The following is a 15633-nucleotide window of genomic DNA, read 5'->3' as shown; positions in this document are numbered from 1 at the left end:
CTTTTTTAAATAGTGTTCATATCGATATCGGAATTATATCGTATCGAGCGAAATTAAGAAATATATCGTGATATAAATTTTGGCCATATCGTCCAGCCCTAGGCCCACTCTCTGGCAAGACTAGGATACACAGAGCACCAGAGCTCACCAATTACAGCTGGGACAGTTTTATTGAGGAGAAACAAAGAACAAGATGTAAGAGATGGAGAGAACAGAATGTTTTTTCTGTTGTTGTTGTCTTTTTGGATGAAGACCAATTGTGGAAAGAAAAACGGTGGAAACTACAAATTTAAAAAGCTTCATGCTAAGAAATGACATTGTAAAAACTTGATTTTCTTCTTTGGCTTTCTGTTTAAGGGTTAGATATTCTGAGTTTGGTCATTTAAATAAGTTTGTTTTTCTTGTTTTGCCTTATTTAGGCCCAGTTTGGAGCAGCGGAAGGTGCGTTCACGTGACGCAGCGCGCTGTAGGAGGAGTCAGGAGACTGAGGTGTTTTACGAACTGGCCCACTCACTACCCTTTCCACGACGTATCGCCTCCCACCTGGACAAAGCTGCCATCATGAGGGTGACACTCAGCTATCTGCGCATGAACCGATTGATCCAATCAGGTGGGTTCTGCTGAAATCGAGCTGTATGATGTCTAGCAGTTGGTTGAGACCTGAAATGGGTCACAGGTCTGTGTTAATAGGGTTGTGGACAGCAGGCAGAAAACACAATGTTATATGCCATTAATAAGTGCAACTAAATAAGATCATGCATAGTTAGGTTGAGGGATGTTTGCAGTATTTTGGAGCAAATCCATCTTGCAATATTGCACAAGAGAAAAGAAAATACAGGCCAGAGTGCATTAAACTTGGGTTAACATTCAACTAGAATAAACCTGGTTTGTGCTGACCACAGTATGTTTGTGCAGGCAATTACTGGCTGCCAGATGCATGAAACCACTGACATTTAAAAGATATTTATGCAGGGACATGGTCTTCCTCTCAGAGAGTGTCAGCAAATACATCGGCATGACACAGGTAAGTCCTGCCCCATATTGAAGAGCTACTTGAAACCAGCACAGTGTGAATTTCACAAAGTTGAGAATTTCAAACAAGTTGGCTGCAGTCTAGCAGCACGCGGCCCAGGAATAGTGTCACTTTGGATTCCTCTGCTGTGGTATGAGGCACAGTGTTCATAAAAAAGTCACGTGTGTGACTAAAACCCTTTCTGTTCCTGAGGGAACACATTCAGTCTAATGTGTTGTTGTGCTATAATCTGAAAGGAGGGAGTTACAATGTTTTATTTAGGTTAGTATTGAGTAATGCAATAATAAAAGAAATAAGTACTGAAATCCAACAGATATGACACTGAGGATATATATATGTGTGTGTGTGTGTGTGTGCATATTTATGCAATGTTATATTATAAGTTATTATAAAAATAATCTTTTAAAATAATTTAGACCATTAAAACGTAATTATGTTACAGTAAAGGCATTTAAAGGATGATAGTGGGCGATTTGATGGGAAAGGCATGAAATCTCATACACATGACCCTCATTCACTCTTTGAATTGCATTTTTCATAAATGTGGTGATTTTATTCCTGTGAGTCAGTCCAATGCATGTTCCAAAAAGTGTTTTTAAGTATGCAGTAAATGGTGGGGAATTTTTTTTTTTTAAATGCAGAAAAGTTGTTTACATGTATGACATACTTTGTATAAATTCATGTGCTAAATAAATAAATGACTTTTTTCTTTAATACTGTCTTTAGTGTCATTGTATTGTTTTGAAGTTATCTTAAATTGCTTTTTTTTTTTTCTGATGTGGTGTTGTACAGCTGGAGCTGCTTGGACAGAGCGTGTATGAGTTTGTTCATCCCTGTGACCAAGAAGAATTGCGAGACATCCTCGCCACAAGACCTGGTAATAAAAGATTTCTTTTCACTGAATTTTAGCTGCTATGCAGTGACCTACTGTGTATTGAGTTTTTTGAAGTCTAATATTCTGTGTGTACTGACAAGGAGAATGTTTTTTTTCATCCTCAGGTGTTTCAAAGAAAAAGACAGAGATGTTGACCAAACATAATTTTTTCCTTCGGATGAAGAGCACACTCACCCACACAGGAAGAACAGTTAATATCAAGTCTGCAACCTGGAAGGTACACAAGCTGTGTATATTATGTAAAAATAGCTTATTATTTTATGTTTGGACTATTGAATGTTTTAGACAGGAAACTATAGGAAGAAAGTGTGCATAAACAATCCAAGCCGCATTCAAACTCACAGAAGTGACATTGTACAGCATGTCAACGTGCACTGCTTTTTAGTTTTGTTTTTAGAAACATTTAATGGCGACAAGGTTTAATCAATACTGGTGTTGAACTTCCTTTAGCTATTTTCACACGCAGCACCTGTTAGCTCATCTTTATCGGGTGTAGATTGCTCTGAGGGGTATGCAGGACTGTATCATCATTACCGCTTCACATCAGTCCGGCTCTTTGTTGAGCTATGGGGTCAAGTCCCATGAGTGCATAAAACAGGACACAAATACACTGAAGGCAGAGATACACTGAAGGCAGAGACCCAACTACATTCAGTGCCAAGACAGGAGGCACTGGTCCAGCCTGACCGCTTGTTTCGCACGTCATATTACACAGTGTTGTGTTTTCATCTTGGTCATCTGTATTTTATTGAGACATGTACAAACAGTCATTTTTCAATTTCTTCTCCCAGGTCCTTCATTGCACAGGACACATGCAGACGTTCAGCGGCGATGATGAGAACTCGCCCCCTGCTGGCAGCTTCCTGACTTTGCTGTGCGAACCCATTCCTCACCCCTCCAGCGTTGAATTCCCACTAGACAGCAGCACCTTCCTCACACGCCATAACATGGACCTGACTTTCACACAATGTGACGGACGGTAAGATGTATTTAAATGCAATAATACATGCTCATGCATACTCTCTCGGAAGTACACAGCACACACTCAGAGGTCGTAAAAGTTAAAATAAATCTCATGACAGCGCAGTGCCTGATAACAGCGGGTCAGCTGAGTTTCTCTGTGTAGGAGTGCACTCAGTTCACCTCTGTGAAGCGGCGATATACAGTGTTCAAAATCAAATTTGCCTTCCTTCTCATGGTTAAGTGTACCCACACATGTAAAAATGAATCTTAACATTTCTCACTCTATCTGCAAACCTAAATGAGCCTTGTAGATGCGGACGCTTTATTCTCACTGGATGTTTTTAAAATGCGTACGTGTGACAGCTGAAGACAGATTTCATTCATGGTGTGAGAAAGCATGTGACTCAGGTTTCCAGTGTTTTTCTCTCGGCATGCACTTAGGGCACAGTATATTTATAGTATCTCAGTGTTGGGATTAGATACAACAATCACATTTTATGCTGGAGATTTCCATAAACGGCTTTTTAAATTGATGCAAATTCATATGAACTAAATATAGTGTTTCCTTCACTGCTGTTGAACCTTCAGCCCCATGGCAAAAGAAATGATGCTTTCTTGAGCTATGAATGTGAGTTTGCAGTCCAAAATAATGGCATGACTGTTGTTTTTGTTGTTATTGCTGAATTGTCCTCACAAGCTTCAAGACCAGTGTAGTCCAACTCGCAAACAAGTGACTCTTTGAATGATTCATTAAAAGAACCGGCTCCTGAAAGACTCGCACAAGAAAACTGCTAATTACCTATTTGAATCAGTGATGAATCCTCACTGAATCAGTCAGGACAATTGCTGAATCAAATTCTGACTCACTTACTGAACTTACTGCAGTTTAAGGAAGGGTTAATGCACATCTAGCTGTGCATTAAACTATTTTAATGCACGGCGTGGAAGTCAAGAACCATCCGACACGAAGCACATTAAAATTGTTTAATGCACAGCTAGCCATGCATTAGCCCGCTTATACCATGGTCATTTGCCAGCATTGACAAATTGCAGATTAGTTGTTCATGTGACATCGCCGTGTAAGGATACTCTTGTGCAATAACAATTGTGGAAAGAATTAATAATGCCCCCAAATTTTGTGATAAAGTGATGCAAGAGTAGCAATATATAAAATTGGTTCAACTAAAATATTCAAAGGAGACTGGTTTAACTTGGGATGACACAACACCCTGAACAGCAGAGCAGTGTAGTTACCCAAATTTAACCACACTTTATTTTTGGTTTCCGTTTTTGGCTAAATGAAAACTCTTGTTTTGGTTTTGGTCAAAATAATATTTTGGTGCATCACTATAATAAATTGTATTTAAATATGCAATAAAATTATGAGACTTGATATATTGATTGACTGCTTTGTGTTTACAGAGTCACTGAGCTTGTTGGATACCAACCCGAAGATCTGATTGGCCGGTCTGCCTATGAGTTTTATCACACCCTTGATTTTGATCACGTGACCAGGAGTTTACACATCTGTAAGTTTAAGTTTGTCTTCATTAATTTCCGTGACATAATCAAACGTAGTTTTTCACAATACATTTAGTAGTATTAACCATAACCCCACGCAGTGATCAACTTAATTTGTTGAAAATTCTGTGACCGTGTCAACGATGATGTTGTGTTCTGATGTTTTCTTTATAGAATGAAGAAAAGACCAACTGCTAAACTCTTCCTTATCTTTTCCTTACTTGCAGTGTTCTCCAAGGGCCAGGTGTGCACCAGCCATTACCGCTTTCTGGCTAAGAATGGAGGATTTGTCTGGACTGAGACTCAAGCCACTGTCCTCTACAACAGCAGGACCTCTCAACCCGAGGCTGTGGTCTGCCTCAACTTTATCCTCAGGTACCTCAATCAGACTTGGTGTAATATCTGTTTCTAGTATTTTAGTATAATTTAATATACTATTATAGTTTACATTAATATTTTGAATGGTATTTTGTTTATTTTACGTTTTATTAATTTTGTTGTCTTTTTTTTAAGCTTTTTTATGTCTGTATAATTTTTATTTTTCTAGTTTAAATTTATTTTATTTCAATTAGTCACAAAGGGAACATTTCTAATTTTCATATCCTACACAACAAATGGTTTCAATTTCAATTAACAAAAATAACCCTGGTGTGAATGATGTTTCTCTCTCTCTCTCTGGCAGTGGTGTGGAAGAGGCAGATGTTGTGTTCTCACTAGAACAGACCTGTGAGAAACCAAAGCCCAGAGCTGAGAAGCTGAGCGTGCTGGAGGAGGAGAAGGACTCCGACATGGAGGAGGAGAGCAACACTGCGAAGCTCTTCCTCCAGATGAAGGAGAACCCAGAAGAGTTACTGCAGCTGGCACCTCACTCTGGAGACACTATCATTTCCCTAACAGGTGCTCACAATCATGCTTTTCTACAGAATGGGAATGTTTGCTGTTGGTCCTCTAAAATCGATTTGGTTGTGTATTCTTACACAAATGTAATGTCATCCTAATAGTGCTTTATATTATTCACAGAGTGTGTGGAGTTGTCCTTCTGCTGTCCACCGAGTCCCAACATTCTCCCAGAAAGCCCTCAGGACCTCTGTACGCCTGAACTCCGCAAGCTCCTCTCTCCAATATTCGACAGGCCCACCAAATCTCCACCCGTTGCGGTGTGTATGAGAGTTTTTGTTCGTTTGTCTGGGTATTTTTGATGGTTTGAATGGTTTATCTGACGTTTAAGGGTCTGTTTCAGAGCCCCGCTGAAGAGCTGCCCATGGAGACGGAAGGGGTGGAGAAGTTCTTCGCCCTCAAACCGGAGGAGAGCATAACTCTGAAAGGACAGTCAGAGGTAGTTCTCAAAGTGGTTTTAAGATCTCTTTCAAACATGTCTAAAACATCTCAGAAGATAAGTCATGGGTGTTCTTTGACAGGCTATGGATGAGCTTGATTTGGACATGTTGGCTCCATATATCTCCATGGATGATGACTTCCAGTTGACCTTCCTGCCCCAGAGTGAAACGGCTGCACCTTCAGATATGCTGACCAACACTTCAAGGAAACGGTAAGAGTCATAATGATGATTTCAGCATATTTTGTTTCTTCAAGATGACTTGATTGTTTCAAATATGGTAACATGCACTATCGTTCAAATGTTTGGGACTGGTAAGATCTTTTTAATGTTGTAAAGGAAGTCTCTTATGCTCACTGAGGCTGAATTTATTTAATGAAAAATACAGTAATATTAGGGCTGCACGATTATGACAAAAATCATAATTGTCGATTGTGCCCTTAAAATTGTTTTTGCGATTATTAATTAACTGAAAAACTTTTATTGCTTTTCTATAGTATTAAGCCTCAAATGTCAACTCTACATTAGATTGGTTTCTTCTTTAAATAAAAAAAAATTAAAAAAAATGCATGGTATTATAATGTTATACTAAAATTAAAACAATGGAAAAACCCTTAAGATAACCTGAAGAAAGAAAAAAAAAACATCTTAAGCACGCAGAATAACATAAGTGGACTTTGAACGATTATGTAATTGTGGCATCCGTAATTGTAATCACGATTAGAAATTCGATTAATTGTGCAGCCCTAAGTAATATTGTGAAATATTATTACACTCTAAAATACCTGTTTTCTCTTTGAATATATTTTGAAATGTAATTTATTCCTGTGCTGACAAAGCTACATTTTTAAGTCATTACTCCAGTCTTCAGTGTCACATGATCCTTCAGAAGTCTTTCTAATATGCTGATTTGCTGCTTAAGTAACTTTTTATTATAATCATCAAAGTTGAAAACAGTTGTGCTGCTTATTATTTTTGTGAAAACCATGATACATTTTTTTTCATGCTTTTTTAATAAATAGCCAGTTCAAATGAACACCATTTATTTGAAATAGAAATCTTATATTATAAATGTGCTTACTGTCATTTTTGATCAATGTAATGTATCCTTGCTGAATAAAAGTGTTTCTGTCAAAAAAATAAATAAATCTTGCTGACCCCAGACTTTTGAACGGTAGTGTATAATACACATATTTTATGTCTTTCTCCACAATAGAGGTTTGGAAGATGAGGAGGAAGATGACATTCCCATTCTGGCTGCCAAATGGGAGAAGAAACCGAAGAGCGGCTCCATAGAGGAACAGCTTCTGCTCAGCCACACATTACTGGTAAAGACAAATGATCTGTTATTTTTGGACCTCCACTTTTTAAACTTTATTCACACAAAAATACTTGGTATAGATGATATGTGATTTCTTTTTTGTTTTTTCAGAATACCTTATTCGACGATGGTTCGGAAGAATTTGAACCGCCACCTCAAAAGCGAAGTCAGCTCTTGACCGACAGGGACCCGTTGCTGGGTGGAGCCCAAGCGTTGTGTGACACAGCAAGTACACTACTTATTTTAAACAGTCCTGTCCTGTTGAATAAAAGTTAACGAGTAAGCTTTTATAAATGAATCTTAATTTTATCATTAACAGCTCTCATGAGGGACACCTTCCTGTCGCGCCCGCCTGACTTGATGAGGCCTGTTGCTGAAACAATGCCCTCCCTTACTTGAAGAGAAAACAATGTGGACGAGTCATCAGCAATTACAGTGACCGTTATCAAAGAGGGTTATGAAAACCCTTTCCACGCTCCGCATGTATCAACATAACGTATTTCAGAGAGTGACCTTTTACGCACAAAACACAGGAAGGACAATTGGCCTAAACACTCTGTCCATTATATGTCAAATATTTTTATTATTATTATTTTAATTTGTTTTTGCCCAAATACTATAACCAAGAGTAGTCAAAATAGACTTTAGTTAGTAGAATTAGTATAATATAGTGATTGGTAATGAGTTCTCAGCAGACATTTCTAAAAAAAAATAATGGTGCTCTGATCTCCCCTTGTTTTCTGCCGTTCAGTCCGAGTTCGTCCAAAGCACAAATGTGGCCAAAGGGTGTTTGAAATCGAAGATAAACTGGTCAGGATATGTTAGAAATAGTGTTAACATGCTGTTCTACCACTTGTAGCCTTAATCTAAACCTATAATATCAACTTCAAGCATAACCTCACTTGACTGTAAGTTTATCTGAAAGAAGCTTGACGAGAGGATTTCTTACAGCGGTTCTGTCTAGAATCATGGGTTAGAGCAGTTTAAGGGCTGACTTTGAGTGGATGTGATCATGCTTTTGAGTTCATAGATTATTCACTGAGGCCATAGCTGACAAACGCAACAAATAATCTATTGGTGATCATCTTTTTATAAAGCATTTTATATACTTTTGCAATTACAGCTTGTAAGTCAATCTATACTTATGTGTCTTTGGTGTTTAATTACAACCCTGTGTCACTTCCAGTATGTTGAATGATCTGTAATGGTTTTCAAAGAGGCTATGGTGTTGACGCTGCAGTCGTATTGACTGAAAACCTTGTCTGATGTCTTTTTGAATCCTAAGATTGAGATGCTAACACGACAAATGTGCTAATCAGTTGGATGAAAGTGGTTGCAGCAAGCGATCGCCTTTAGTTTTGTCGTTTGTTGATGTTTCTAGACTATCTTTTATGCAGCAGAGGCAGTTTTTTTAAATTGTGGCATACAGGATTAGGTGTGGTGCTTTTTTTCAGTTGACTGTGAATCAGATATATTCCCTTGATTTCTGTAGCTAGTACAGACGTGACTCAAGGGGCCTTATTCAAATAGTGTCCGATAAGACACATGCCTTTCTCATATGGATAAAAGCTCTTCAGATATCTTAGACTGTATTTTTTATTTAATTTTTTTTATTTTTTATATTACCTTGTGTATTTTTGCATCATTTATTTCCAATGTACTTATACCTTGTATTGACTGGTAAAGAAATAAAACATTTTAAATGCAATACACAAGTGTTGTGTGCTTTTTCTTAAACATACCGACTTAAAAACTTTTAAAAGCTTTCCTTGATTTTGTTTTTTTCACGTTTTGATACACAATATTAATTGAATAATATCTGTCTAAATATATGGACATTATTGTTTGTAAGGGACCGTTCACACGTGTTCATGCGTTCAAAAACATAAAACTCAGCACCTGGGGGAATGTAGGATCTCTCTCTCACTGTTTTTTGGTTTAGTTTAGTTTAGTTTAAAGGTCTCTAAAACTTTTTTTAAACGAAAGCTTCCGCAGCGTTTTAAAAACGCACTAGCGAGTTGCTGTGCAACCGACATATGCCCGTCTATCATATTTGTACATAAATTAAAAAGCATAGTGCGATGTTTTGTATCAATCACCACGGACAACCGTCTAATATGTCTAATTCGTAATTATTAACTATATTAATAGACATCAATAATCATGCTTTCCATGCAGAACTTTTCAACGGCAAAACTGGTATAAACCGTGTGGTTAATACGTAAAAGATTGCGGTGTTATTTTGCTTATGTAGTAAAGAGCCCATTATATTCCAACAATCTCTAATGAAGATGATTAATAAACACAAAAACACTCGTTGTTTTCCTAGCACGTGTGTGCAGTACTGCTTTTGACCTCAAGATGCGGACCGGCCTGCTGCCGGTCTCTACAAGGTAAAACATTTTTCTTATCAGAGTACAAAAGTAGCCAAGTGGGCAAGAATAAGTTTTACCTCAGGTTGCTCCATATTGTAATAATTGAACCAGCTAGCTAGCTGGTTTTGCTATTTTTAACTCATCTGAAGATATGCCATCTTTTAGTGCAGAATCAGGAAACCAGTTTAGCATTACATGATATCAAGTTAATTCACAGAGGCTTTATGTAGGTCAAATATAAGTGTGTAGGCATCTTGCTGTTACTTTGTTTCTATATAACAAATTCCTCACGATATCCTCTTATGGGTCATGACTTTTAATCAACCATTGATCTGTCTGCTCAAACTAGACAGAAAACAACTGCTAACAAGCTTGACACTATTAGAGCTCATTAGTCCGCTGTTGTTGACCACAACTTTACACGTAAACCACTGAAAATGTTAGTTTTAGCGAGTATTAACCTCAGAATATATCTTAATATATGTGTGAAACACCACTCACAAACCCTAAAAAGATTTAAAATAATTTTTAATAGCAAACATTCAGTTCATAAAGTGTATTATTATTACTTTTACAAACACTAATTGTGCAGAATTATGTACAAGATGTAAATGTTACATATCATAAAATGCCAAACAAAAAACAAATACAATATATTTGTTCAAACATTCAGCAAGCATACTTAAAGTCTGTTCCCCTGTTCTATATGTTAATGCAATATTTAACAATAGATCTGTTCAGTTGGAAGGAATTAAAATTAAATAAAATATACTACATCCATCAGTCAACAGGCACAATCTCAATCTGCTTCTTACATTCAGTCAATCTAAATGCTCTGAGAAACACTGAATGAGGTGAAATCATATTATTTCCATGCTAATCTTAAATCATAACCCTGAAAATGTAACTACACAGCATATCATTCTTACGGAAATGGCTGCTATACCTACATCATTAAATAAAAGTCATTAATTAATCATAAAAGTCCCCTTAAAACACCTTGTTTCCCCTCACGGAGGGTAGCCACATCTCCAGCTGGTCAGTGAAAACATTAACATAATCAATATTGCAGCACATTACCTAGGAAAACCAAACTGTGCAAGGAAACGAACAATCAAAAGGCTAAAGGTGAGTTCATTAAAGTCCAGTAATTAGTTGTTTTTATCAACAGAAAGTGTGCTTTGCAAAGCCCGTTCGTCCCTGTCATTCTCAGTGTCTCTGGATCGTGATTGGACCTCTTCGTAAGGAGGTGGTGGAGTATCTGTGCTATGATTGGCTGTGTCAGTGCAACGATTGGAATCGGGGCGAATGAGCAAAGTCAGCGGACTGTGTTCTAATGCGTCCTGGGTCAGCAGGAGCTGAGTGGGTCCACGGAACGACGGGAGTCGCTGGCCCCAACTGCTGTAGATTGCCTCCTCGTATGTGGGAAGAGATACAGGTAAGCCATCGACAACAAGGTCCAACTGATCCGAGGAACGCCTGATGAAAAAGACACAACAGTTAATGTGATGTTGATATGCATTGTTCAAACGTTTGGGGCTGGTTTTGTAAGAAGTATGTTTTTGAAAGAATTCACTTGTGCTCATCAAGGCTGCATTTCTTTAATCAAAAAACAGTGAAAACAGCAATATTGTGAAATATTATTGCAATTTAAAATAAATTTTTCTATTTAAATATATTTCCGAATGTAATTTATTAGCTGAATTTTTAGCAGCCTTTACTCCAGTCTTCTATGGAAGTTTATTTCTGCCACGGAATAAAAATTCTTTCAATTGCACATTTTTAGCTTCACAATTCAACTCATTAATTCTGAGAGAAAAAAGGCATAATTACCAGATATAAACTCAATTAAGAAAATTCTTAATTGTGAGATAGAAATTTGTAAATGCAAGGGAAAAAGTCAAGCTTGTTTATGCCATGGAATAATAAAAAAAAGGTAATTGCTAATTACCAATTAATAATTTTCTTGCAATCATGAGTTTAGATCTCACAATTATGAGTTTATACCTTGTCTTTACTGTCACTTTTGATCAATTTAATGCATCCTTGCAGGAATGAAAGTATTGATTTCTTAAAAAACAAAAATCTTACTGACCCCAGACTTTTGAAAGTTTGTGTATCATGTGCATTTCATTGCATTTTTTTGGACGATAAAACAAGTGAAATTACATACCGTTGCGTTCGACAGGAGAATAGACGGGATTTGATGACCAAACAAGCCGTTGTGGTGAGAAGGAAGATGGACACTCCAATAGCAGTCGTAGCCACACTTGGGATAGAGTTGACTATTTTTTCTGGTTGTTCAGGATGACCCTCTGTTTAAAAGAAAACACACAAACCATTTCAAGACAATTGCAAAGAGCTTGAAAACAAGCTGACGTACAAATCAAGGCCGGATGCCAGGCAAGTTTCTGGAAGTGGTTGAGTGAGGATAACATCCTTTGATTTGGATTCTATGATGCAAATGTTTCCGAAGGCTTTATGTGCATCACAGAAAAAAATAATACTGGTTAGTTTGGTGTCTTTGCTAACTTCCTGCTCAAGCTGTTGGTTTCCTCTCATGACACGTTTCAGCTCAGACAAGGAAGTGAGTGGCTGAATGAAGCATCATGGTTTTTTCCCTTCCTTAGTTTAGGAGTTTCCTTCACTACCGGGTGCCTGGGGCTTATTTAGGTCATTTATTAATGGTTCTGCTTTTGTAATGCCTTCCTCCAGCACATTTTTGTTCATTCAGAATACAGATCTAATGGACAACTGATGCAAGATGGAAAATCTGCATACGCTGCTTCCAGTCTCTTGCTTCAAAAGACGGTAAATGGCTGAATTGCAGTGGTTGCGTCAAGTTTTCAAGTGCATAAACATTTCTTCTTTTCTCTTACCTGGTCGGGGCATGCAGACGGGCACTTTGGGATGCCATTTCCCATGCTCACACTTTGACCTATGGTGGCTTTTGGGTAGAGTGTAGCCAGGCTCGCAGAAAAAGCGAATGATGCTCTTTTGAGGGAAACCGCGACAGGGAGAGGGTTCACAGCGGAAACCTCCATGTTCTGGTACAATCGGGTGGGAGCAATTCTTGCCTTGAAATAAGAAAGATAAATTAGAAATGACCCTGATAAGGTCAAATCGAGCCCCTACATGTACTCATTGTATTCATGTTGCACTACACGACTTTTGGTGGCAGACATTCTGCAAATAAAGTAGTGGAGCAATTTTGTTAAAATATTTGTCTAATTAAACATTTTTTTTGACAAACTAATTACACAATTAATAAAACAATATTACATGATATTAATTGTTATAATAATTATGAATAGATATAATAATATTAGTATGACTATTAATAATTAATAAAAAAAATCATATGATTTTCTTTTCAATCATTTCATTTATTTAATTATTTTTTTCTTCATTATGATCAAGAAAGTTGTATCACCCTGACATTTTGACCCCCCCAAAAATAACAAAATTAATTTTAATCTGGAAATTAAAAACATGCTCACCGTAAGAGTGTTATTTTTTAATAGATTCATAGATTGAACAAGACTGATTGGCCCACAAGTGCCTATACAAAGTTTCATAAGTGATTATTGCAAAACTGATCATTTGACAGTCTTTACTAGTGGCTGGTAATCTGGAAGAGGAAGATGTGGGTTGCTGAAAGGAAATCTTCATACCTGTGGTGAAGTCTGGCAGAGCAGCCAGCAAGAGAACCCCGCAGCTCAGGGCAGTACGCACACATGGCCAGAGAGACAATCGCTGTGCAGACATCAAAAACACCTGTCCTGCTGACACAACGCACAAACACAAAGACAGAGCTCAGGAAGCTGCAGCTATTCACGTATCAGCAGTTTCCATTACTGAACAGATGCACAGGTCTGAGTCTTGCATCTACTGCATTGCAAGCATCATTCAAAGATGCATTTTTAAGTGCATTACATGTGTGACTAACAGGGTGTTTTAAACCATTAACCACATGTTGGTGTGGTCGCACACAAAGAGAAGGGATGCATCTACAGCTGGCTTTGCTACAGCTGGCACACACCACACCCAGCATGTGACCCAAGAATAGCACAACCTGCACAACCCAAAGTGCAATTTCCCATACCAAAGGTGGCGTTAAATGTCAGGGTGTCAGTCGATAGTGGTCTAAAAATGACTGGCAGTTTTGCCACAAAGTGGAGCAAGATGCACACAAAACAACTCCAGAACCATGAACACTGAACGCTTGCTTTGATTTCTGCAATGGTATAGTCATCTGTGTAACATGCAGGATTGTCCCTTCTTGGCAGCCTGACATTTTCACTCATAAGCTTGGCACAAAACAGACCACAACATGGGCGGCTTGCCGCCACCTCCTTTACTAAATACATTATTAAACTGTGGAACACTGATGTGAGTGTCAGCAGTAAGTGCATTTTGCACAACGATTATGTGAACTGCATACTGCAAGTTGTATTGTGCATTATATATACTGTGCATAGGGAGAATATTGAGTAGGTATATTATGTTATACTGTCATGACTGCAATCCTATGGACCACAAACTAGAACAATAATCAGTTTGATCGATTCTCAGATCATCAGTATTGGAGCAATCAATAAATGCAATAAATGCAAAGCAACTAAATAAATGAAATGCAAAGAAAAAATAAAGATAAATTTAGATTTGCAGAAAAAATAATGGCATGAATGTTATTTATTTTTATATTTTATTTATTTATTATTTATAATGCAGTTTGTACTGTCTCAATAAAATTTTAATGAATTTATTTATTTATTTTACTTATTCTATTGTTAAAATCAGAAATAAAACAATTTTAAAAAGCCTCTGTATATGGCATATTGGTTATGGAACAAAAAAAAATCATTATCAGTCACAAAAATATCAATTCATCTCTACACGATTTTCACTACACCATTATATTTGTGTATATAATGTAGTGACAAAATTATTTTGATCTGCAGTCACAAATTGGGGTAAAACAATTTTCACTCACTTTTAACTATTAACACTGTACAAAACCCGTGTGTGATTCAATAGCACTATTCACACGCTTGCTGTAGGTTTGAGAAAAGGAAGACAGGTGCACAAAAGCTCTATTGTTGCATCGTATTGTATGTTAAAGTCTGATCCAAAACGAAACTCACCTGGCAATGCAGCTCGTGGTGATGTGAGGTTATAAAATCGATCTAGTCCAGTCGGTTCTTTAGTGTGTTTTCATTCACGAGGGAGCCGTCAAAGATTTCAGATGACTTAGCACACAACCTGTGACCCCCGGCTGAATGGGACACGATTCAACAAGTGCATCTATTCCAGAGCAGCTGTCAGATGACTCACCGCACAGCTGAGTTATCATGCGCAGCTCGAGCTCTGATTGGTCGCCGGCCTGCGCGATCACGACAGTCCCGCCCACAGCGACGAGAACGGACCGCCCACATTCTGGAAACCGAAAGCAATTTGTGGAAAAGCAGTACTGTGGTTTTATTATTTATACAAATATTTTTACGATCACACCTAAAGCGCACCCGCTTCCCCATTTGGCTTAAAATCTGAGGAAGAGGCAGAAAACAGAAACAAAACAGAAGAGATAAAATACAGGGTGGATGCATCGCCTGTGAGCGAAAATATGCACTGACGGTGGCTGTGTCTCAAAAGCTTATGAGCAGCCTAACTAGACTGCATTTCTGGGCGCATAGAGGCGCATTTAAACATATCTAATGTTGTAAAGCAGGGGTGTTCAGCCTTATCTCTCTCTCTTTCTCTCTAGCTATTCTGTATTGATATTTTATTTGTTAAATTACAATAGATTTCTAATTTAATCAAATATGAACAAGCAGCTTCTGCTTGTAGTTTTTAAATTATAAAATATTATGAAATTATTCAACATTATTTATAATTTAATAAAATGCATCTGAGTTCACTGAAAGTACTTTCCCAGTTCACACCATCTAGATAATTATCACATATCACCAAGAAAAATTATGACACATCCTGTGCTAAGTATGAAACAGTTCTGTTCATCTCAAGAACAAAATCATACTACCACATCTGGCTTAAAGAGTGAAATGAAGGAGCCGAAAGATCATGTTTAAAAACTGTATTTGAAAAAAAAAAAAGTTAATTTTACCACCAGTAAAAATTCACATATTATAGAGGGAACTCTGACATCAGTTGTCCACCAAAATGACA

The 15633-nt window shown here is 37.5% G+C and overlaps 2 protein-coding genes across 3 annotated transcripts; one reads left to right on the top strand and one right to left on the bottom strand.

Moving 5' to 3' along the window:
* The first annotated feature begins 977 nt into the window (after positions 1–977).
* LOC107685054 (hypoxia-inducible factor 1-alpha-like) lies at positions 978–8777 on the top strand. 2 transcript variants are annotated; one of them, XM_016481501.1, is made up of 13 exons: positions 978–1024; positions 1826–1910; positions 2033–2145; positions 2720–2907; positions 4314–4420; positions 4640–4787; positions 5095–5309; positions 5433–5569; positions 5653–5748; positions 5831–5961; positions 6965–7076; positions 7181–7294; positions 7389–8777. In XM_016481501.1, exons 1-13 carry the CDS (start codon positions 1016–1018, stop codon positions 7395–7397), a joined length of 1464 nt encoding a protein of 487 aa, XP_016336987.1. In that variant the 5' UTR covers positions 978–1015; the 3' UTR covers positions 7398–8777. The 2 variants fall into 2 exon arrangements, with proteins under 2 accessions (XP_016336987.1, XP_016336986.1); XM_016481500.1 differs by having other exon boundaries at positions 7181–7298.
* A 1260-nt stretch (positions 8778–10037) lies between these two features.
* Positions 10038–14777, bottom strand: LOC107685175 (sushi domain-containing protein 6-like). The gene is made up of 5 exons (XM_016481688.1): positions 14592–14777; positions 13119–13226; positions 12324–12521; positions 11618–11759; positions 10038–10923 (listed from the first exon to the last, which is right to left on the bottom strand). Exons 2-5 carry the CDS (start codon positions 13210–13212, stop codon positions 10596–10598), a joined length of 762 nt encoding a protein of 253 aa, XP_016337174.1. The 5' UTR covers positions 13213–13226; positions 14592–14777; the 3' UTR covers positions 10038–10595.
* Positions 14778–15633: the final 856 nt, after the last annotated feature.

This window comes from Sinocyclocheilus anshuiensis, unplaced genomic scaffold, assembly GCF_001515605.1.
Source record: "Sinocyclocheilus anshuiensis isolate Anshui unplaced genomic scaffold, SAMN03320099.WGS_v1.1 scaffold914, whole genome shotgun sequence".
Lineage (NCBI taxonomy): Eukaryota > Metazoa > Chordata > Actinopteri > Cypriniformes > Cyprinidae > Sinocyclocheilus > Sinocyclocheilus anshuiensis.
The sequence above is the reverse complement of the archived record's forward strand: the minus strand, read 5'-3'. Positions and strand labels throughout refer to the sequence as shown.

Excerpts from the sequence above, each read along its gene's own strand:
- LOC107685175 (XM_016481688.1), bottom strand. The coding sequence starts at position 13,212 with ATGTCTGCACAGCGATTGTCTCTCTGGCCATGTGTGCGTACTGCCCTG. Across the intron at positions 11,760-12,323 it reads CGTCTGCATGCCCCGACCAG|AGGGTCATCCTGAACAACCA; the intron begins GTAAGAGAAAAG and ends TCTTTTAAACAG. Across the intron at positions 10,924-11,617 it reads TTCTCCTGTCGAACGCAACG|GCGTTCCTCGGATCAGTTGG; the intron begins GTATGTAATTTC and ends CTTTTTCATCAG.
- LOC107685054 (XM_016481500.1), top strand. Across the intron at positions 1,911-2,032 it reads CATCCTCGCCACAAGACCTG|GTGTTTCAAAGAAAAAGACA; the intron begins GTAATAAAAGAT and ends TTTCATCCTCAG. Across the intron at positions 2,146-2,719 it reads TCAAGTCTGCAACCTGGAAG|GTCCTTCATTGCACAGGACA; the intron begins GTACACAAGCTG and ends TTCTTCTCCCAG.